The sequence below is a fragment of the Podarcis vaucheri genome, assembly GCF_965113315.1.
Source record: "Podarcis vaucheri genome assembly, chromosome: 12".
Taxonomy (NCBI): domain Eukaryota; kingdom Metazoa; phylum Chordata; class Lepidosauria; order Squamata; family Lacertidae; genus Podarcis; species Podarcis vaucheri.
Window position 1 is genome coordinate 27,155,782 of NC_138750.1, and position 24,068 is coordinate 27,179,849.

Consider the following 24,068-nt stretch of genomic DNA (forward strand, 5'->3'; position numbering starts at 1 on the left):
ATCAGTACACATCAGCTCCCAAATGCCACAAACCCGGAAGTGTTCAGGTTTGCAAACGTTTTTTGGAAGCCAAATGTCCAATGCGGCTTCCGCAGCTTCCGATTGAGTGCAGGAAGCTCCTGCAGCCAATCGGAAGCCATACCTTGGTTTTTGAATGTTTTCAGAAGTTGAACGGACTCCCGGAACAGATTAAGTTCGAGAACCAAGGAACCACTGTATTTGTAAAGGGGGAAGGAGTTGTGTAACCGATCATGTAGCAAACAGTGCTCAAAGGGAGTCTTTGACACTCATGTCACGTGAGTGCAGGATGGTGTGCAACAATGCAGGGTGGGGTCAATGCACACTTCACATTTTCAAGTTAAAAAGTTGTGATCCAGAGAACTGCTTAGGCCATGGCATGAGATATTGCCCATCCCAATGCAACCTTTCATTTCTGTCAACATGCCATGATAGTGGAATGTTGCAGGAAAGTGTAAAATTTAAATGATGGTTCCAGCATTACTATATGCCTGACACCACTTTCACCCACAAGAAACTACCTTACCTGGAATCAAAACAAAAGCCTGTTCCACGTTCTTGTAAGCCGAGGTTTGGTGGCTCCGGAGCAGAAGGTGCGCTTGCCTCATCATCCTGAAAGTAAAACGGTTGGCTTTTTATCATATTTTGGTCAAAAGATTTGTAACATTCACAAGCCTCTAAAAGATCTAAATACCACCCACCAAATATATATATAGAGAGAGAGAGAGTGCTAATGTATTTCTCTCAATCAACTGACAAATCAAAAATTCTTCATTCTTATTCTTCACCCCAATAAGAATAGCTGGAGCCTAGGTACAAAGCAAACCCTCTTTAAAATAAAGGCGCAGGGCACCATATTACGCCAAAATTTCATTTCATATACTGCTAAATTAAAACAAAGTTCAAATGATGAAACATTTATCTGCAAGAAATACAAGAGGTGGGAAGAAGTCATTGATTTGGTGCCACAAGACGACTTCTTCCCAATGACTAAGTTTTTTGAGTGGGCCAGGTGTCCCACTGCAGCCTATGAAACAAGTCACATATGTCAGGCCCAACTACTACTGAATTATGCTATCTGGCTGGCTCCTCTCATCATCACTGTCAGCTGTGCTCTTGTTTCATGAGCACCAACAGCACATAAACAGCTGCAGCTGGCACTAGTAAGATCACTACACCAAGGCATGCCCTGGAGCTTCTAGCAGAGAAAGCTTTTAAGAACTCTATAAAATGTATTCCTGTGCTCAAGTAATTTCAAATTTCAGCAAATCAACATGAATATATAAATGCTCTAGCAATACCACATTTGAAAGAGGATTTGAGGTGTTTTCTTTATTTTTGCCTGTTTTGCAAAACCAACTACATGGAAACATTTGCGATGTAACTAACAATATTTTTTCAGATCAACTAATAGGATATAAAGGCTTGTCAATATTTTTCCTGTTTGCTCCAACCCAGGCTTCCTCAACATTGGCCCTCCAGATGTTTTTGGCCTACAACTTCCATGAACCCTAGCTAGCAAGACCAGTGGTCAGGGATGATGGGAATTGTAGTCTCAAAACATCTGGAGGGCCAAGATTGAAGAAGCCTGCTCCAACCTGTTACAGGTGTTTATTACCCATATAAAAATGTTATGGCAGCAGCTAACAAATTAGCAAAGTATACTATCCCAGATATACTTTTAGAGATAATCCACAGAATGCTATTCCAGATATACTTTTATCATTTACATAAACTCAATATTGGCAATTTGGTGCATGCACTTAAGCCACTATTCAGAAGACACTGACGGGGGATTTGAGCATACATTCACAGGCCGTACATCTGATTAACAGGTTCTTTACACTAATAAAAAAAGTGAAGGGATTGCAGGCATTTTATGTATGTGCATATCCCCAACGATGTTAGGTCTTACATGTGATAGAGGAGGACTCCATGCATACCTGCTACCCTATTGCAGCAGATACAGCAGGACTGGGATTAACTGCCTAGGTTCAAGCACACAGCGCATATGTAAGCACATTCTGCCTTAGGAATAGATGTCAACACCAGCATACAGAAGGGAATACAAGATTGCACATTTTTTTGTGCAGGATACTTGCATGCATTCCACTGGTGCTTCCACTTAAATAAAAAGGAAGCAACCAGGCAGTTTATCTGATCTCTTGATAGCTCATTATGCTAGATGCTCTACATCTAATAAGATAAATTTCCTGCCACAAACTGCTTAGTATGCTTACTTCTGATGGGGTATTTTGATATTAATCTGCTCCACTCTATAGGTGCCTGCCAAGCATTTGTAGGTAGTTAGCAAGTGCAAGGTAGTTAGCATCCTATTTCTTCTGTTTGAACATCCTTGCTGGGAACAATTAAGTGATCTTCATTTGACAAGCAGGAAAAGTAGGATGATAAGATGTTAAAACTTCTATTTGATGTAAGACAAGAAAAATGTTCTGTGAACAGGCACACACTTGCCCAAAGTTGGTTCCCATTTGAGCATATTAGGATCCTTCTACCTCATTACCAAATCTAAGCTGTGTCAGCAAATGAGCACAAGACTTTAGCTCTGTTCCTCTTGGGTTTGCGAGAGGGCAAAGCACATAGATTAGAAAGAACACTCTGCTAATTAAACTGCAGTGGATGACTAAAGAGGAGAAGGGCTTGTCATCTGTAATGTCTGTGCCAAGAACGATCATATTAAATATGCAAAATGTGAAGTAAAGGTAAGGAAGAGCACTAAGCTCACATCCAAGACCTTAAATAGGCCGCAAAAGTTCTGACAGTTTTCTTAATTATTCACAGTAATGGACTCAGGGGGCAAAAGGCAGGAGGAAGAGATACATTTTTCTCCATTATAGGTACTGAGCACCAGGGCTAAAATCATGCCTGTCTGAACACGGATCAGTTTCTGCAAAGGTTAATAGCAATTAAATGTGGCAAACTAGACTAAATGAGAAGTAGGTCGTGATACCACTATGCTTGCAAAGAGCATAGGACTTTGTAAAGAAATGTTTCTTATTCAAGTGTTTCTTAAAGTTAAAGGGAGCAAAAAACTGTGCCGTGCACTTAACAGCATTGTTTACCATAGTTTATTGTATCTCATGTCCTAAATATTTTATATTTATTACGTATTACATGGGCAAGGGACTATAACCACAGTTTGAAGCAGGAATTCCATAATGAAAGTAACTTTTACATTATTGACGAGACTTCCAGTATTGGGAAATACCAATTGTCTTTTGTTAATGTACCAGGAAATGCAGAAAGGAAGCACTCTGCCAGATGACCTACAGCCACAGGCGGGCTGCACTTCCTGTACTTTCCAGGAAGTACCTAATGGCAAGAGGGAGACCAGTGTGGCTCCATACATCAGCCAGTGGAAGTGCACCTACTCAAATACTTGTTTGCCTCTTCCTTCCCCATTCCCTTTTCCTTTTCTACTGTGTCCATCAGATTGTCAGGCTGCAGGTACAAAATGCTGTATTTTAACTATGTACAGCACTTAGAAAAATGTAGGTGATATATAAGCATGTAGTAGTTGTAATATAACATCTATTTAAATGTTTGGTAATATTAGCTTCCAAGTATTATTGTTTCAAAAACATCCCTATTGGCATTCACCTTTACGTCTACTACTTTTCTTCTCATTTCCAACCTGAATTTCCAATGAAACCCCTTCCAATTAGGATAATTTAACACGGTTAACCCAGTGCACATGTTACAGCTACAGCTAAATGGATAAGTAACTACCGTATTTTTTGCCCTATAGGACGCACTTTTTCCCCTCCAAAAATGAAGGGGAATTTGGGTGCGTCCTATGGGGTGAATGCAGGCTTTTGCTGTAGCTTGGAGAGCGAGAGGGGTCAGTGCGCATCGACCCCTCTCGCTCTCCAGGCTTCAGGAAGACATCCGCAGCCTAGGCAGCCCTGTGGGAGGTCAGGGCTGTCTAGGCTGCGGATAGCAGCCTGCTTCCCAAAGTGTCGGGCGCCCTGAAAGCAGAGTGCCCGGCGCTTCGGGAACACATCCGCAGCCTAGGCAGCCCTGCAGGAGTCCCCCGCAGGGCTCCCCACGCTGCGGATAGCAGCCTGCCGCCCAGCGCGAAGGGTGCCCTGAAGCAGAGCGCCCCTTGCGCTGGGCAGACATCCGCAGCATGGGGAGCCTTGCAGGAGTTCCCCGCAGGGCTCCCCACGCTGCGGATAGCAGCCTGCCGCCCACCGCGAGGGGCGCCCTGATGCAGAGCGCCCCTCGCGCCGGGCAGACATCGGCCAGCCCCACAAGCTCGGGGGACAGCAGGGAGGCGCAGTGCCACCATCCCGCTGTTCCTCGACCTGGTTCGGTTTCCCCGACCTGCTTTTGGGGGGGAAATAAAGGGGGGGAATTTCCTTTATTTCCCCCCAAAAAAACAATTTGCGTCCTATGGGACAAAAAATACAGTATGTGTCAATGTGTGTTTTGTCAAGTGAGCATAGCCCATAGATAATAATTAGTAACAGCAACCGTGGTGCAGAGAGGAGCAGCCGAGGTCTATGAACAGAAGTGTATGAACAGGCAGGGGTGTGTATGCATACATTTAGATGGGGTCAGTGACTAGAAGGAACTAGCTGTGACCAAAATTTGTCATTTGGTTAATCAGAAAGAAGCATCTCCTCCAGAGAAGAAATTTTCTTAGTAAGTTTGTGAAGGGAAAGCTTGTACCTCAAAACTCAAGAAGGGCAAGAAGTTACTTTATTTCTCACTTACATTACTATCCTCAGGATCTTCTAAACCATCAGGCCGGCTGAGGTTGCGGGCTGGTTGGCTGCACACGACATTGTCTTCAAGTTCCCAAGCGGGTGCTCTTACAGGTGGCCTTTGGATCTCATCAGGGTAAAAAGCACCATCTGCTCCATCTGCAATCACAATCAGGCAATGAACTCCAAGTGGCATATAGCAAAGAATTCTTAAAACATACTCAAAAATAATTTCTCAAGCGTTTAATAAGTAAAACAGACAACTTGGACAGAGTGTAGGTGAATGAATTCTCTTTTTTAAAAAATAAACCTCTTCCTCGTCACACAATATATGTTGATTGTAACCTTTAAAGACTATTGACCAAAGTTAGCTTACTGACTTCATTTGCTCGGAAGTGTACATTTCCATTTGGAATTCTTCAGTGAAAACAAAAGCCGGTGAGAATAGTTTCCAAACCTCTTGTTTCCTGGGCTGTATAAGGGTTTCCATACTGCAGGACTGGTAACCGAGTTGGCACAGCAGGAACCTGTCCATCATCCCCTGAAGTAAGAGCAGTATTGAGAAAATATACTGCATGCTGAGAAATCTGTCCTTCGGTGATTCTGTCAGTTTGATTTTCTGGTCTCCTTCCAGGACTCTAAAGAGAAGTGGAAAAAAATTATGTACAGGCAAAAATAACCCATCTAAAGTCTGCAATAAAAGATAGCCTAAAAAAAATCTTCAGGCTTACCTGAAGCTGCCTTTGACCACTGGGTCCAGCTAGCTAGTTATCTATACTGACTGACTGTAGCTCTGCAGTTTCATACAGGTTATTTTCCCCATCCCTACCTGTAGATTGAACCAGCACTAGGCCCCTTTCCCGCACCTTTCCTGTGACCTTTTTCATATTTCTTACACAAACTGCCATTAGTTTCACGTTATGAAGATGACTTTAAACAGATTCCATAAACGTTTGCCACTTGAGTGGCATTCATTAACATGTACAAATTAATGCACTATTTCAATTACAAAAAAATCTGAGCTAAATAAACACCAGTTATGATTATTCTTGGAAATCTGTTTGTGCAAAGCACATACATGAACCGCTAAGAATACCATTGCAAGAACACTCTCCACTGTGCTGTGCAAAACAATCAGGCTTGATACATGACCTCCAATTTACTTGAATGGCTTAGCAGCAGCTGTCACAAAATGTGTACTTGGAGTGAACAAAATACACTGCAGGATTTGTGGACATTTGAATCTAAATGCTTACTCGCTCAACTATAGGTGACAGAACAATTTCAGGACTGGACCACTGAAAGCAGTAGAGGACTGACACTAGTCATTAGCATGCACTTAGGAGGAGGGAAATGTACCACAGTATTGACACATGTAGGTGCCAAATAGCAAAAAAAAAAATTAACTCTGCCCTAAAATAAGAGAACACACAGGCAGCTGTGTTTCCGCATGCAAATGTCACAAAAAGTACACTGGCAGTTCTATATAGCAATGTGTGCAGCAAACTCGGCCCTCCAGATGTTTTGGGACTACAATTCCCATGATCCCTGACCACTGGCCCTGTTAGCTACGGATCATGGGAGTTGTAGTCCCAAAACATCTGGAGGGCCGAGTTTGCCTATGCTTGGTGTGCAGCTTGAATATATATGGCCTTCATCCCTTCCATGCAACATTCCTGAGCACATCAGAAGAGAGAGGACTGTCAATGACAGATATTATGGGTTTGGTTACTGGTTCTATAGATGTATTTATATTAGCTACTGAACTAGGCAGCTAAGGCCAGAGTTTACACTTCCTACACATATTGGGATGAAACACTGGACCATGGAGAAGCTCTCCTGATCTTTTTTCAACTAAAGGAAAACATTCCTGTGGGTGAAAAGCAAGCTGCAATGTCTGCTTTCTTTATCAACATCTACTCAAAAGTGAAACAACTATTTTATGAATGGAAACAGCAAACAGGATCCTGCACAGACAAGGTTTTCTGTCCTTTTCATTTGTTTAGAAAGCCGTCCTTATCTAAAAGATTTACTGGTTCTAAGTAGGCACCGAATAATCATAAAATGAAAGACCCAATGCCACATGAATGTTTATCTGGTTTTGTGATATCCTGGTGACTGAACATCTTCAATTCCACTAGAAGGCCTGTAAGCTCAATTTGCTTTGTTTTGCTCTGGAAAGTTGCCAACACTTAAAGCATTACAGAACTCTATTTCCTTGTTATATGTTCTAGTGACTAAAACAACTCGACCACAAATCAGATAGCTACTATTTGGGAGCCTCCCCAGAGCCAAATTATTTTGTTTTAAGTTAATACCTTGAAACCTAGCTGGATGTAACAAACAAGAAAAATAAGGAGTAACATACATAAAGCACAGCTGCTTTATTTCCCAAGTCAAAACTTAAGAAGTTCCATATAAGATTAAAGTGACTGGAAAATTTTAAGAAATCAAACAAGGACTGCCCGAACATTTCTTAGATCCACAGATTTTAAAGTTGATAGTTCCTAGCTGTGTGTTATTGTTTATCATAACAAAAGGGTATTTGAACATTACAAAGATATCATCTTTATGGAAGTATGCAGTACAACAATTCTTTTAAGTTTTAACGAACCTAAATAAAAATGGTGTTTTGATAAAGCTAAGCAGAAGAGAATCATCTTAAACACACAGTTCCAACAATGGTGATTGTACTTAAAGGCTTTTGTTCAAGTATCTATGCATTTCCAGAAAAGACTAGATTGTTAAAAGGTTAAACAGAGTGCATTCTATTGCTTCCCAATTTATATTCCATTATACATTTGTTTACAAACTTTACGCAAGAGGAAATGCTAAACACATTTATTTCTGCTATCCTCAAACCTATAAAATTACTTAGTCCCCATTTATACATAATACTTAGCCTTTGATTTTTCTGTAATCCCTAAATCTAGTTAACATATGGGTATGATTACTCTTTAGTTCTTTTTAGAATTAATTTGAGCTACATTTTATTTTTAATCTTTATTGTTTAAATTAATATGGAACTGTCACCACTCGTTAAACACTAAACACGGTGCATAAAGAACTGCTCAAACTTGGGCAACAGATAAATCCATCTAGGATCAGAAGAACACCATCCAAAAAACCAAACATTTCTACCTATGTATGTATTGGGGCTGTTTCTGCTCCTTATACTGTACAGTGGTACCCCGGGTTACATACGCTTCAGGTTACAGACTCCGCTAACCCAGAAATAGTGCTTCAGGTTAAAACTTTGCTTCCCAATAAGAACAGAAATCATGCTCCGGCGGCGCGGCGGCAGCAGGAGGCCCCATTAGCTAAAGTGGTGCTTCAGGTTAAGAACAGTTTCAGGTTAAGAATGGACCTCTGGAACGAATTAAGTACTTAACCCGAGGTACCACTGTACTAGATAGTATAAGGAGGCAGGAATTGTTAGTGGATTGTGATCAGCCTCTGAAACCCTTATAAAAATGTAGAATATCTTTAGACAGCACATTTGGTTTCTCACATTACAGTATAGAAAACAGTCCAGAGAACTATTCTCATCTCAGCTATTTCAATGCTTTATGCATTCTTAACTTTATTTCAACTGTATTTGAATTCATTTCTTCCTTGTTTCACATAATACAGTTTGCAACCAATTACTAATTCTGATAACTATGGCCTTTTCTAAAAACTATTGGCTGGGGAAAACCTGCACTGAAGCTCCTCTCTCCATCTTACACCCACACACCAAAGATTAGCTGCAATTTTCAAGGGGTACATTTGAGATGGGGAAAAGGAGCACTTAAGAGCTGGCCATGGTAATGGCAAGTCTTTCCCCTCTCCATCTTCTTTTTTTGTGGCAGGGCAGACCTTTTCCTTAAAGAGAAACACCTTTGCAAAATGTCATTATCAGAAAAACATTATCAGCCCTCTGTGGAAGGCTGCCACCGGCACACCATCATTCTGCAGAGAGCCATAGAATTCTGGGATAAGAGAGGCATTTTGCAAAGTTCCTGTTTTTTGTTTTCAAAAAGAACGGACATGGTGGTGCTACAAGCAGCATTTTTACAAAGCTTTTTAAAAAGCTCTAGTAACACCACAGTAAGTTTTATCCACCTGTGAAAATTGCTAACCTCTTCTCCCCCACCATCTCAATTTGCCATCTACGAAAGGTCTGGTGAACAGGGGTGGGACATTTCAGTCCAGCCCTATACTGGGTATGGCACGCAAATTCTGCCAACGACTGCCCTGTCTTCTCACAGTTTGCACAGCAAAGTGTCTTCAGATGGTCAACATTTAAAAGTGAAATGACCATATTTTCACCTCAAACTTTTGCTGATGTACAAAGACCTGAACAACATGGGTCCTTAAGGAGTGCCTGGGCCCTATGTTCAGGTTCGATCACTGTGATCATCTAAAGCAGCACTGTTAATGTTACAGAGGCCCAACTGGCTTAAACCAGAGGTCAGGCATTTAGTGCTGCTGGTCTTATGGTGTGGAACACGCTTCCAGCAGAGATTCAGAAGGCATACTTGTTTTTGACCTGCAGACATCGCTTGAAAAATTCATGCTGACTGCCCTATGCAGTTGTTTTTCCTGAGTAACCAATCATTTTAATATATCTTTTATACATTTTTTGTTTTCATGTTGCTATACCTTCCCTAATATTTTGTGAAAGAATGGTACATAAACACTTCTATAAACTCTAATTGAACACTTCCCATAGCATGTTTTTGCTAACAATTCCTGGTTTCTATAGGCAGCCTTCCCACTCTTGAAGCAGCTTCATTTGCACAGCAACAGCTCCAAACAATCTCCAATGGAAGCAGCTCACCAACTTATAACATTCAATCAGTACCTTTTCTCTGCTGAGGATTCCCAAATGGGATGTCAGATCATTTATCTGTCTGTCCTTTTCGGCCAATTGCACCTATTTAATACAAAAGTTCAAACAAACCATGTTAGGCAATGCACAGCTGTTCCTCACCTATACTTATAATGAAATTTTCTTCTGATTAAAGATTGCAGTCCAATGTTCTGTAACAGCATAAATTACACACAAATAATCATTTACATCACTATTACAGTTGTCAATAAAGTTTTGATCAGTAGCAACGCAGACTCAAGTCCTTCATTTGGCCAACAGATTGTGGTATCAATTCCTCCATCTACTAAATCAGTCTGTTCAACTGGGTTTTCATGCACTTCCCTACTTTTTTTTGGATAATTCTGCTGTCACCTATCAGTTTCTAAAATCTTGTCAGGCCCTTAAGGTGAAAACGTAGCAACCTTTTAGGCGACTGGAGAGTGGGAAGGAGCTCTCTCTTCCTATTACTGTAAATGAGCTGGATTCTCACAATCCCTCTCCTGCTGTTTTCAACCAATCTACATCACACACAAAATTACACAGCAGCCATTTGAACAATAAGAAGCTTACAGGTCTTGCATGGGAGGCAGGATCTGACAAACCTATCTCTTCATCCCTTTATTTCAGAAGTGGGGGGGGGTGTAGAAGACAGGGAGTAACAGTGAGATATTGCTGAATATTGCCTCTCTGTCTCTGGAGAGGAGGAATATGGGTTAAGAGAGCAGAGCAGTAATGCTGTTAATACGTTTCTGTGGATGAGGAATAGGTGAGTAGATTGAACCTCCTTTCACTTGCTGGCTCAGTTCTGGTGAGGAGGGGTGTAACCCCCATCTTAGAATACTTCAGAGTTGAACACTATCAGACAGATTTGGGGAAGTGATTCTTCATTTCCTCCCCCTTCTTCAAAATGGAGGTGCCATCTGACTCAATAAAGGCACCTTGCATATGCTTAAGTACCATTAATCACCAAAAGCAGAAACTAACCCAACTCTTGCACCATGTAAGAACTACACGTTTTCATTCTCCGGGTCAATTTTTCTACTGCTAGAAAGAACCATGTTGATTTGCAAGTAGAATTTTCAGGCTTCATGGTATAATACTGAAAAGAGTAGCTGTTAACAGTACAATCATATATGCTACTATATAGAATCAACCTCTATTCCAGAAGACAATACTGTACAGGTAAGAAAAAGCTAGCATATTCAGCCAAGAATATTTCCAGGAGAAATAATGCGCAACAAAAATCCGAGTCAACAAAGCTCTCCATAAAGTGAATTAATTATTTTTAATTAACGGCTTTGTACAATGCATTTATTTAAGAACCTTATGATCAGCAGCTAATCTCTGTTTATTATTGTATGTCTTTAAATGTTTAGGTACCACTGTTAAAGGAAGAGTCAGACTTACTAGATACTGGTCTTCTACTGCAGCCAGCTGTTGCTTCACACTCTCACTAATTTTCACTTGCTCCTTCCATTTCAGCTCCAACTTAGCCAGTTCATCAGCATAGACACTGCATTTCAATTTCTCGTCCTGCAGATAAAATTATTAGTCAAGATTTCACAACCCCGCAGATTTCACTGGCCCTTTCACATGCATTGCAGCTTCTTTAAATAAAAGCTGCCAGCTGGTTTCCTCATTTGTTATCCAATCATATTGGCTCCTATTTTGCTGGCCTAGATAAAGAATCAAAGCAATGAAAATGCTTCCATGTGATTTAGTATTTTTCTCCACAGTTCTTTTGAGACATAGCTGTTTATCTCTCTATAAAAGTTGTTTCATTTTGGGAGGGGGGGCGTTACAAATACACTCCACAAAGCTTTGCTACTATCAAGAATACCTTACATTCAGAAGGCCAAAGAGAATGCACATTACACTCCAATACACAGCAGAGCCATTTATCAACAAACTTCTAAGGAACTAGTAAAGCAAGCTGGGGTGGGGGAGAAATGTGAACATGTTACCTTTGCGGGTAGAAGAACTGATATATACAATTCATCAATTGGTACCAGCTATTTAGACGTAATCTATTTCAAGAGAATCCATCATCCCACTTCATGATTTCAGGCTCTTCTTATTCATCATTTTTCCATTTCTCCTAATTCAACAGGTATTTTAACCTACATATTAAAGCTGCTATCTGGCTAAAGACACCTTTTTGAGATAATCCATGCATGAGTCATAGCAAGCATCTTTAAAAGGAGCATTCCCTCCTAGGCAGAGAATAGCCATTGTGGATAATAATAAAAAGTTACATATTTTCCTGTAAAAATATTCTATTCCTCCCACAGTAGTCAACTGATTTTAAAAAGACTGAGTGTGTAAATATTACATATTCACAAATGCTACTCACTGTTTGGTCAATAAGCTTATTGACTTGTTTTTGCAGCTTCTGGCATTCTTTGAATTTTTCCTTGTAATGATCAGCAGCCATCTGCAGGCGGAGCTTTAAGTCTTCAACTTCTCTGCGTAGTTCCTTCTCTACAGTGCTGGAAGTTTCCTTTAACAACAGAATGATCATTAATAAAAGTGTGTTTATTCTTCAAAATAACTGTGCTTTTTCTTAGTACTATAGTTTTTTTTAAAGTGATAAATAAGAAATTACTTCTACTGACGTCAAGTTGTCAATTTTTCTTTTAAAAAAACTATGCTGAAATGGGATAAGAGTAACTACGTTCCTTATATGGCTTGCTATTTCTCTGGATAGTTTAGTGCAAGTTGTATGAAGCCATTAACTGTTTCCCAGCCAGGCATTCATTAACTGGGCACACACCCACTCAGTTTCAACAGTGCTACAACAGGAGTCATTCTGGGAACCTTTACTGGACAAAGAAGCCAATCCTTTAACAAAAAAATGTCCCAGCAGTCAATGGGCTCTCTTCTATAGCACATAATAGATGAAAACTGCAACTGAGATGCATCCTGTATTAACACTGACCAACTCAGTTGGTTCAAAAGGCTGCCTATAAACATTAACCATTAGGATAGTATTCAAATGCCATGTTCTGGCTACTTTCTGGAGAACTACTAGCGTACAGGTCAAATTAACCCTGCCAAATCAATGAATTTGGCTCATGACCTGACAGTGTATCACACCACATGCACAGACCTGTTATCTCTTATCTTAGCACTGTGTTGCTTAACACCAAGATTGGAGATAAGACCGCGCTTGCTCACCTACCGGAATGGCCAGTGGAGGGTGAGCCAAGTATAAGCAGCAATTTTTCAAACTCTCCAAATTAAAAAAATAAATGTCAAATGCAATGCATACACCTATACCAAGGTGGGGGCATGTTCTGCTCCCATGCCTATGTGGGAGACTTACATTAAAATTGTTTATTTGACCGTGAAAGCTGCAGGCTACCCAAAAGATATTGGGGGCCTCATTCAACATTTGGCCTGTATGTTGGCCATTCCTAGATTGGAGAATCTGAATAGAAATTGCAAGAAACACTCTAAGCTAGGGTTACCAGACGTCCCTGGTTTCCAGGGACAGTCCCCAGATCTGCAAATGGGTCCCCGCACAAATTCTGTCCCCAGAATGTCCCTGGATTTCATTAAATGTCCCCAGGAAGGGGGGACACCAACAGAAGCAGCCAGAATCAACTCAATTGTTCAGCAGGGGGGAGAAGGCGCTGTGATTGCAAAGCACAGGCACACACGCGAGAGGGGGGAAATCGGAAAGAAAAGCCCCCTTTCTCTCAGTCAGCCTCGGCGGCCTCATTTAAATCTCCCTGGATGGCAGCCTGGCCTCTGGTAGGATCAAGTTCCAACCCTTCTTCAAGCTTTGCACACACCCCCCCCCCCCGCTTCTCCCCTCCATTCTGCCTGCACGAGTCTGTTTGCACAACAGGCAAATCCAATAGGTATGATACGAAAGATATATTTCAACTGCCTAGACAACTTGCTATCATATTTTGTAACAGTTAAGCTTGCTTGCTGATGTTCACACAAGATCAACTCCTTGTGCTAACATTTCACTGGATCTCTTCACTGCAATGCAATTACTGTGTTCTAGACTAGTACGGTGGAGGGACACGGGTGGCGCTGTGGGTAAATCCTCAGCGCCTAGGGCTTGCCGATCGCATGGTCGGCGGTTCGAATCCCCACGGCGGGGTGAACCTAGCAGTTCAAAAGCACCCCTAAAGTGCAAGTAGATAAATAGGTACCGCTTTCTAGCGGGAAGGTAAACGGCGTTTCCGTGTGCTGCGCTGGTGCTGGCTCGCCAGAGCAGCTTTGTCACGCTGGCCACGTGACCCGGAAGTGTCTCCGGACAGCGCTGGCCCCCGGCCTCTTAAGTGAGATGGGCGCACAACCCTAGAGTCGGACACGACTGGCCTGTACGGGCAGGGGTACCTTTACCTTTACACTAGTATGGTACAGTGGTACCTCAGGTTACAAACACTTCAGGTTACAAACTCCGCTAACCTGGAAGAAGTACTTCAGGTTGCAAACTTTGCCCCAGGATGAGAATGGAAATTGCGCGCCGGCAGCAGTGGGAGGCCCCATTAGCAAAAGGACATCTCAGGTTAAGAACGGTTTCGGGTTAAGAACGGACCTCCAGAACGCATTAAGTTCATAACCCGAGGTACCACTGTACTATACCTCACTGAAAGTGAATGATAATTGGTAATTATCCAAATAATTTTGTTTTGTATTATCTGTAGCAGAAAATGTATTATTAAACTTAACAGTGCAACCAATCTCTTACCTGCTCATTTTTCACCAGTGCCAGTTTCTTAAGTTCACCTACAGCATCAGCAAGTTGCTTCTTCACCTTTTCATTTTCTAGTCGAGCATTATGAAGATCCGCCATAGTTTTATCGCGCACATTTACAGCATCGCTGAGCTCTTTTGACATCAGCAGAGCTTCCTGCCTACTAGCTTGAATCTGATCCTCAGCTTTCCGAAGCTGCTCCTTCAAAATACTTGCCTCTTCCTAGAATAAAAAGCAGAAAACTTATTTTAAATGTGACTCAAGATTTATTTGTGTCTCAGTTATCTTCAAATGGAAGACAAACAAAACATAGCTCTGCACTACTTTTAGAGGAAACGCCACCAGTACAACTTCACACTAAGCAGTATGGACAGGGTTACTGACGCATATTTCTAATCAGTTCTTTACATAACATTGATTACACCTTCCTAATAATTTCACTTGGCTTCCTTTTTTCTCCATTCCTGAACAATACAAACCTTGATACTCATATCTAGCCTGCTGGTCATATTAATATCATGATTCTGTTTCCTGCAGAAGAGTGATATTTTGGAAATATTATAATGAAGATATTGGTAAACAAAAGTATATGAAAGGAATACTTCTAATTATCAGCATAACATAAGCTATTTGACAAGACAGAGGTGTGAAATATCTAAAGGGGAAACATGCCACAAATGGAAAATTGCCTTTCATTATGAAACATGAACAAGTCTTATGGGAAGCCACAATAACAATTTAAACAGAAAATCAACCCCTCTTTTAGAGAATGAATCCATTTACCCAATGACTACGCAACAGATAATTTGAGTTAACTGGGATATGCACTGCACAGAATGAAAAGTGGAATTCAATCATAAACATTAATATGTTACCAAAGTACCCCCATTACCTTGTTTGATGAAGTAAGCAAGAAAGCTCTCTTCAGCTTTTCTTTTTCAGCCATGCACAGTTGTAATCTGCCAACTTCCTCTTTATAATAGGCTATAAGGTTTTCTTTGTTTCCATCCAAATTTTTTAGAGTGTGAACTTCTGATGCAAGTTTGGTGTTTTCAATTTCTGTGTTCTTCAGATGTATCTAATTATAGTTATAAACCATATGTAATGCTAGAACCTTACATCCTTACCAATCATGTTTAATCCAAACAGCCCCCCAAAAAGAGACAGATGGGGAAATATTTTAATATAGTTGCTATCATGATGATGAATTCCTATTTTTTCATTGGCTTGGTCAACTGCTTTAAGGTCTTTTTAAAAGTTATGTCTGAAATGGTATATAAAATAAAATAGTTCTGAACAGACACTTTTCAAATGTTTTTTATAAAGCTGATACTCATGTATTTTGTGAAAACATAAGTTTCATCAGAAGTAATGTTCCTTCCATGAGTGAACAGCTCTGTAAAGTCTATAGGTCTATTTGGAGTAGGTAGCTAGAAAGTGATGCATTTTTCAGATTGTGAATAGCATGTTCAACACAGATTTGACCAGGCATCCATACAAAACAGCTGAACTTCTCTTTTGTAGCTATAAACTCGTTTCTCTTTTATTAACCTTTAAGCGAATGTTCTATTTTGTTTTTATGGAAGACTTATTATGAAGTAAGTATGAACCTGGGAAACAGCAACACAGACATCCCAGTAATGCTATGCTGTAACTGCCCTGTGATCTTTGGATGAAGGCAGTATACAAATTTAATAATAATAAAATCTTTGTCAGACTGGCTGTGTTGCTGGTTATGAAAACTAACTTCATCAAACAGAAATTTCTCTATATATACATATATCTACATGACCTTTATTTTACTGTAGCTTTTTACTGAAAAATGCATGAATTCTAGTTCTCAGCTATCTAATCAGACAAGCAGAAAAGTTACCTTGTAGAGTTCCTTTTCATCCTTCTCAGTCTTCAACTGGCATTCAAGTTGTTCCTTTTCAATGGCTACTTTCTTGAATTTATCTTTCAGGCTATGAAGAAAGTAAAACATCCTTATGTATTTGGTTCTCTTTAATTATCAGGATTAAATATCAGGATTAAATTAGATGGATACCTGTCTAACTCAGTTTCTTTTGCAATAGCTTTCTGAGTAACAGTCATGATGTCTTCTTCAAGTTGTAGAACTTTGGAAGTAGCCTCATTCTGCTTTTTCTTGAGTTCTTCATTTTCAGTTTTAAGGGTTTCTGCAGCTTTGGAATTATCCTTGCAAAAGCAAAAGGGCATTTGTCAAAGAACATTTTGGGTATACAATTCTAAAGGAAAATAAATCCTAATATTGCTTTCAGCGAGGAAATCAGAAAGAGTGTTACATCTAAGGAGGGTTCAAGAGATCTGAGCAATTTGTACTAAGAAACCACATAGTACCTCCACCATGATTATATTCCCGCAGTTGAAAAGGAACATTAGCACAAGTTGAGTACTGATGTTGTTGCCTAACAATTCTGCAATGCAATGCAGAAGGTCAACTCTTCAAAATCTAACAAAAACAGCTGCTGCCCTAGAGGTTGAAAAATACATTTAGAAAGTGTAGGGAAACAAGTGGATGTAGTTGTTGCACCACACTATGAATGAGCTTCCTGTCAGGAGAATGACTACCATGACTGGATACCACCCATGCAGCCTGAGCCTCCCACTCCCAAATCTGTCCTAGAGGATCCCCTCAACCCTTTGGGGGGGGGGAATTAAGAAAAGTGTGTGTGTGTGTGTGTGTGTGTGTCGGTGGCATGGGGGTGAGACTAACACTGCTTCCCACTCCATGCTGCTGATGGATGCATTACTGTCAGCTGAGTGATTTCGTTGGGTACAACACTATATAGTGTTTAACTTAAGTCTAAACTGAGCTTCTGCAACTACCAAAGGAACAAAATTATCCCTATCATTTTGTAACCAAAGGAACTGCAAATCAACGGACACTGAAATGTATCTTCCATATTTGAGTAACTTTAAAAGAGTTGTACAAAATAAATATACATTTATTTTCACACCCTTTTAAAATTATTAATAGAAGACTAGAACAGCAAAGAAAGAGAAAAGAAAGCCATAAAACCATGATTTTTATTAACTTGCAGAAAGAGAAAAATTATGAAACCAATGAATCTGTCAGTACTCTTTATTTAGTCTATACATATGGAAACATTTTTCAAATGTTTACAGGATCAACAGAGAGACATGTTAACTGATTTACTATATACCAAAATTATACCAAAGGGAGCTAAGAGTAGACACTAACATAATATTTAAGTCTAACCCAGGATCCTAGTATTAGTTTGTCACGAGAGGGAGACAAATGACTGTACAAGGCTGCAATGCAGTGCGGGCATTACCTGGCTTAATACAACATATCATTTGTTTGTTATATTAAACAATCTTGTGCTGTGCAAGACAATGGAAACATTTTGAAAACTGCTCCCTCATACAACTTAAGCTAGATATAATTTTTAAAAATGTGTTTCTGTCTTCCATTGAGTTAGTCCTGGGTGAAAACAGCCTGAGTCAAAACATTTTGAAAAGTTCTACCAAGTTATCAAGACACAGCAATAATAAAAGCTATCAGAAGTGTAGATATTTATGTTACACCTACACACATTCTGGAAAGTATATCCATCACTAAAAACTTTCAAATGATGTTGTGCATCCTCTATTCTGGATTCTGACGTCTTTAAAAAAAAATTAAGTTTTAATCTGCCTTTGAAAACGTACAATTCTTTTAAGCTTTTTTGAACTGTAAGAGTTACCTTTTGCTGTGCTTCCAGCTGATCACATCTTTCCTTTTCACGGTTCAGTTCTTTTTCCAGTCTTTCAACTTGATCTCTAAGCTGCAGGGTTTCCTTTTCAAGTGAAGCAGTCACCTTTAATAGTTCTTCTTTTTCTTTCATAGTTTTTTCAATTTGGAACTAAAACGACATAATCCCATCTTACATGGTGATTCTTACCTCAATATCACCATAACATTACAAATTTGTAAGTACTGTATAATTTCTTTCAAGCTGCATAAATGAAGTACACAAAACCAAAAGACCAGTTCCCATATTTACTTTAATATCTGACCACCCACCTTATCACACACTAATAGTAAATTAAGGCTGAATTTTTATGTCAGGTTAATAGTCAGCACAGATAACTACTATTATTTTTTTTTTAAAGGCAAAAGGTAAAGGACCCCTGGATGGTTAAGTCCAGTCAAAGGCAACCATGGGTGCGGCGCTCATTTCGCTTCAGGCCAAGGGAGCCAGCCATTGTCCGCAGACAGCTTTCCAGGTCATGTGGCCAGCATGACTAAACCACTTCTGGCGCAATGGGACACTGTGACAGAAACCAGAGCGCACGGAAACGGCGTTTACTATTTATAGTTACAAGAAGTATCTAACTTCAGTGATTTGTAAAAGTTTATTTGTATCTCTCAGCTATAAGTAACTGCCAGAACTCTAGAAACGAGAATCATGGGATCCTTTAGGAACTTAAGCCCTCTTGAGGACTTCACCACAGAATCGTAAAGTTGGAAGGTATCCCCAAGGGTCATCTAGTCCAACCCCCTGCAATGCAGGAAACTCAACCACATTCCCATGGAAGCAATCATGCTGGGGGATACTGGCACACTCTGCCAAGCTCCACCTATCCTAATATGCCATCTCTATTCTGTTGAGAATCATCCACAAGTTTGAGCACAAAGATTTGCAACAGAGAGCATCCCTACATGATCCTTATCCTTGCACCATGCCACAAACTGGCATGAATAATAGTGAAGTCTCTCAACCCTTTCTCCCCTCTGATAATTATTCTTAATGACCCTGTCACATCACAATACCTTCTTTCCTCACAGAAGCTTTGCAGCCTACTTTTGAGCTCTGAAGTGCTTTTTAGACTACATATTTAAAGTGGAGAAGTTCATAGGTAAGTGTGCACATACAAGTGAGCATACACACAGCTGCAGACAATGTAGAAAATATCTGTTAATCTAAGATTTTCTAGTGTCTCCACAAGAATTTGCTCCCAGCTGAGAAACACCTGTGCATGTTAAGGTAGCTACTGTCAAAGTATTCATTTTTACAAAATGCCATACTGCTCTCCTAAATTATCCTTGGAGTATACCCACTGAAATGAATGGACCTACATGATTCATGTCCATTCATCTTAATGGGTCTATTCTGAGTATGGATACAACCCTTTAATTCTAACTTGACGGAAGTTCAGTTCTACGCTGTATAGCTAAATAAACAGGTATCACAATTTGCCAATTCAAACCTCAAGAAGTCCAGCCTTTGTGGTCACCACCAACATGTCTGAATTCCCTTCATCTTCCATCGTCAACAATTCTTCAACAGGAGATGACGTTCGAAATTGAAACGGAGTGCTTGCTCCACGGATCTCACCCTTATGTGTTACATAGCAGAACTGGTAAAATTCACCATCATCATTTGGAAGGTAGTATCCTAATGAAAAAAACAGAATTTAAAGACCAAGTTCAGGGAGGCACTTAGCACAGGGACAGACTCCTGTCCTTCAGAGCCAGACAAACAAATTGTGTACAGGATGAGGAAGTTCCCACCCTGAATTTCAAGTTGCTTTTGTTCCTTTGAAGGGGAAAGTCTTGCTTTGTTAGGACACTATAAGAGAGACTAAAACACACCAACAGGAGAGCAGTGATAGGCCTTAGGACAGCAGGTAGCTGCCACTTGCCTCACTTTCCTTGGTCATGGAGGTCTAATGTCCTCTTGGGTCAGCATCCCTCACATGCATGATCTCCTGAGGAGATAGAGCTGCAAAGCTGCCTACATATAAACTCATTTAGCCAGACCAGTTGGGAATTAGTAACACCAAGTGATTGTTTGGGTGATGCTGGTCAGCTGTAAGTCAAGACAGGATGTGTCCCTCCATGTTTTATGGCTTCACACTCCTCTTGTGGGTGGAACACTCAGCTGATTTAGAGGGAAGGGGGCAGTGCCTCCCACTTGACTCCAAGCTCAGGAGTATGGCTCACATGATGTTAAGACTCTTCCATCTACAGTACAGGAGATGGAAAAAGAGAACTGGTCACTCACCCAGCCCAACAATATCCAAAAGGGAAAGTGCTCATGCATCCTTTGGGAACTGAATAAAGATGACACTACATTACAGGCTATACTGGGCCCAGAACCTTTGCCTGCAGCTCCCTACCTCTTCACCAGCTAGCACCCCAATAAAAAAGGCAACCCCCCTTTTGATAGTAATGCCTTCTGGGAAAGAAGTATAGAAGACCCAGTAGATGGAATGACCAAGGTGACTCATGCAAGGTCCTAGAAAATGACACAGTTGAGTAGAGTCTCTGTAGGCGATACTCCGTATTTGCCTGACTATAGGACCTGGGGATACAGCAAGTTATACATTCTGTATCATACATTGCGTGCCCATTATACATTAAGAGCAAGCACCAAAGGAGCTCCAACAGATTTCTCAGAAAAGCCAGGAAGTATAGATCCTATCACTTATTGAGCTCTATCCCAGATTGATAAGAGGTTAAGTCATCTTTATCACATGGTTAAATGGTGAAGAACACTGAAGGGTACTCCAATTAAACACAAGGAATAGCACAGATCCACTTACCCAGAACATCTAACTATAATGTTTATGTGCCCAAAGGTTTGAATCAAAATAGAAATGGTATAATTTATCACAAAATATATGGATGTTTTTGAAGTTCTAAATAAGCAACAGGAAAAAACCTAAGCAGACATAGCAACCAATTTAAAATTTACCTTGAAAAGACAGCACAGAGTTAACTGTTGATCCTTCCACATAGTTGTCAGGCATAGGTGACCAAAGAAATGTGTAATAATCTCGTGCAGTACTCCAACCAACCTAAAGTAAAAAGCAGCCTTATCACAATATAATTATGCACAATTCTTTGTAAAAATTAACTTTCAGATCATCCAAGAAAAGTATTCATTTAAAAATCCAATTAACCACTGTTGTGCACTGCTTCGGCTGGGGAGGGCAGGATATAAATAAAATTTATTATTATTATTATTAATGTAGTTTTGTCTCAACACTATAGTTTCTCAATAATTTAGCTACTGATAATGTTCCAATATGGTCTTAGGGACAAAAGGGGGGGCATGAGACATTGCTGGTAAATGAGTGCTTCATTTGAAAGACACTCCCTTGTGAATAGTTTGGATTCCTAAAAGTCTGCTATTTGAAGACCAACACAGATCTACCTACAAGTGGATCTACCAGCAAGGAGAAGACATGAGATGTTCCAGTCTGACATTACTACTTTTCTATCTTTCACTTCCTCCAAGTAGCTCAAGTAAAAAGGTTCTGTCCCCATTTTATATTCACCACACCCCAGTAAGCTGGGGTGGTGGCAACTGGCCCAAACTCACCTAGGAAACTTTATGGCTTAATGGAGATATGAACCTGAGGCTCTCCAATCAGAGCCTGAAACAAGCCACTACAGTATGCTAGCTCTCAAATAAAGAATGGCAGACCACAATCATTCCTAGCAAGTAGGTCTTCTCATGAGGATAGTCTTCAGCATGTCTTGGCTTTGCCAAGCAGCAAGTTTGGGTCTTTAACTGGAACTTACTTGCAAGTAATTCTTATACTTACAATGCCACAGTTTGAATGCTTAAACATGAAAGGGAGGGAAGAACTATGTGTGCACTTACTGTACAACCAATCAATAATCCTCCAGAGTTAATTTACATGGTTTTTAGGTACATATATGGAAACTTCTTATACAGCACCCCACTTCAAAACTTGCTGGCGCCCACTAGGAAGTCAGCAAAAAGATGAATGTCTGCCATGGGAACCTATATTACAGTACTGACAACAGCAGGAACTAGCACAACCAAGATGCTAATTCAGACTGCATTAATTGTTCTGAGCCAGTGCATAAGCAAGCTTAGCAAACCCAGTCTAAGTTTCAAATTCTGCTGTGTGCCAAGGTTAATATGAAGCCTTCATAGGGGATTTGGAGTTGTAAATATACATTCCTTGACCTAGCTTTCTTCCATGTTGACCCCTTAACCCTAATGGAACAAACAGGCGTTGTGCAACCTTTTCCCATATCTGTGAATCTCAGATAAGAGCATGCAAACCACCAACTTCTTGTGCAACACCGACATTTGCTCCAACACTGGTATGAGACTAGAGATCAGGCTGAAAGATTTTCACAAACTGCATACGCCACAAAGGCTATGCACAAGGTAATAATTTCCAAGTTCCATTTTTTTCTTATATCCCATTCCATTATATAATGTTTGCATTTTCTTGCCTCATCAATTCTCAGGTACAGTAAGGCATTCTATAACTCAAAGAGGTTAACATGAAATCTTCTTTACAATACCGGCTTCTCTTAATATGTGTATGATTATTAGATTTCTTTCCAAGTATGATCACTGAACACAGCACGACTCACTTCCAAGTAAACATGCACAGGAAAATTATTTTAGTAAAGGTATAGAAAAGAGTAAAATCACAACAAAAAAGGAAAGAATGTTTAAATTGAAGAGTACAGCTAGTAGGAGACATTTGCTTTCATAAATATGTATAGCAAAAATGACTAACCCTTATTGAATCATTATAAAGCACCTGATATTTTAAAACATCTTCTATTAAAAATATAATCAAAACAATAAAATAATATAAAGAACAAAAGAAGCAGTAGGTAAAATATAACCACCAACATACTAGGTAGATTAAAATATATTAGCCCAACCAACCAAATACCTACTGGAAAGAAAGAAAAATTCACAAAAGCTGAAGGCAATCAGAGAGATGAGCCTCTAGGTATGGCCAAAGGGAATGCCTTTCTCTGCATCCCAATCAAACACAACTCAGATGGTGGGATGAAGAGCAGAGAAAATCTCTACAAAGTGGACAGGTTCATATTCTGTGATTAAATTATGTAGATTAAATTGTAAAGGAGAGGGTACATGGTTCCGCCTTAGTGGGAGGTGTAAGTGTAAGTAATTTATTGGTACCTTCCCACTGCACAAATGGTGATATGGCCTCAAAAGCAGCAGGAATTCAGCTATGATGATGTTGCCATAAACTTATTTATATTTCTAAAGCAAAACACATTCCCAACCATTTTATCCCATTTTCATGTGTATCTTCTAATTAACAGAAGTGAAACCTTATCATATATTAAACCATGCTACAAACTTGCTTACCTTGAAAATACCAACCCAATCTTTTTGGTGAGGGCGTATATAGGGAGTCAGAGTGTAATGGCACTCAAGGTGCACATTTGGAAGGTAACTTTTTGCTACATTCTGAAAGATGACATGTGCAAAATTTGAAGTCTGAAGGGCACTGTTTGAAGATGGAACTTCTTGAAAAGATGACATTGTTGCTCTGTAAAATAATGTTAAAATTCCTATTAAAACAGTAATTTGTATGATTCCAAGTTTTAAAGGTACAGACAACCTAAATTTCTTAACCACCCTTCATAAAAGATTGCAGGATAGCATGCAAAAGTATGAATAAAATTGAGTCAAACATACAAATATAAAGGCAATAGGCAAAAAATGTAAGAAAAATGTGAAACAAAAAACCACAGCAGCCTAAAAATAGAACACAATCCCAAAAGTTATTTAAAATATAAAACTTAGAAAAGGAACTTAAACAAGAAAAAGATGGCTAATTTGTTTGTGGTATTCTCCTTCCCGTTTTAAAGACTCATTTAACACACAGTACCTAACCACTGGGTTGGCAGGATGAGAGTGCCTCCACACATCATACCATCCACTAAATTAGCTTTATCCACACA

At 39.9% G+C, this 24,068-nt stretch overlaps 1 protein-coding gene across 6 annotated transcripts in view; it reads right to left on the reverse strand.

Moving 5' to 3' along the window:
* Window positions 1-24,068, reverse strand: part of TAX1BP1 (Tax1 binding protein 1) — a 32,098-nt gene that overhangs the window by 2,030 nt on the left and 6,000 nt on the right. For all 6 annotated transcript variants that reach the window (XM_082193395.1, XM_082193393.1, XM_082193396.1 and 3 more), the window contains 14 exons: window positions 23,470-23,653; window positions 21,046-21,148; window positions 19,556-19,743; window positions 18,049-18,207; window positions 16,368-16,516; window positions 16,194-16,284; window positions 15,213-15,398; window positions 14,315-14,542; window positions 11,957-12,103; window positions 11,011-11,136; window positions 9,595-9,666; window positions 5,206-5,386; window positions 4,759-4,907; window positions 545-630 (listed from right to left, as the gene is read on the reverse strand). In XM_082193395.1, the coding sequence (XP_082049521.1) occupies window positions 545-630; window positions 4,759-4,907; window positions 5,206-5,386; window positions 9,595-9,666; window positions 11,011-11,136; window positions 11,957-12,103; window positions 14,315-14,542; window positions 15,213-15,398; window positions 16,194-16,284; window positions 16,368-16,516; window positions 18,049-18,207; window positions 19,556-19,743; window positions 21,046-21,148; window positions 23,470-23,646 (2,042 nt within the window). In that variant the 5' untranslated portion in view covers window positions 23,647-23,653. The remainder of the gene's footprint in view (window positions 1-544; window positions 631-4,758; window positions 4,908-5,205; window positions 5,387-9,594; window positions 9,667-11,010; window positions 11,137-11,956; window positions 12,104-14,314; window positions 14,543-15,212; window positions 15,399-16,193; window positions 16,285-16,367; window positions 16,517-18,048; window positions 18,208-19,555; window positions 19,744-21,045; window positions 21,149-23,469; window positions 23,654-24,068) is intronic.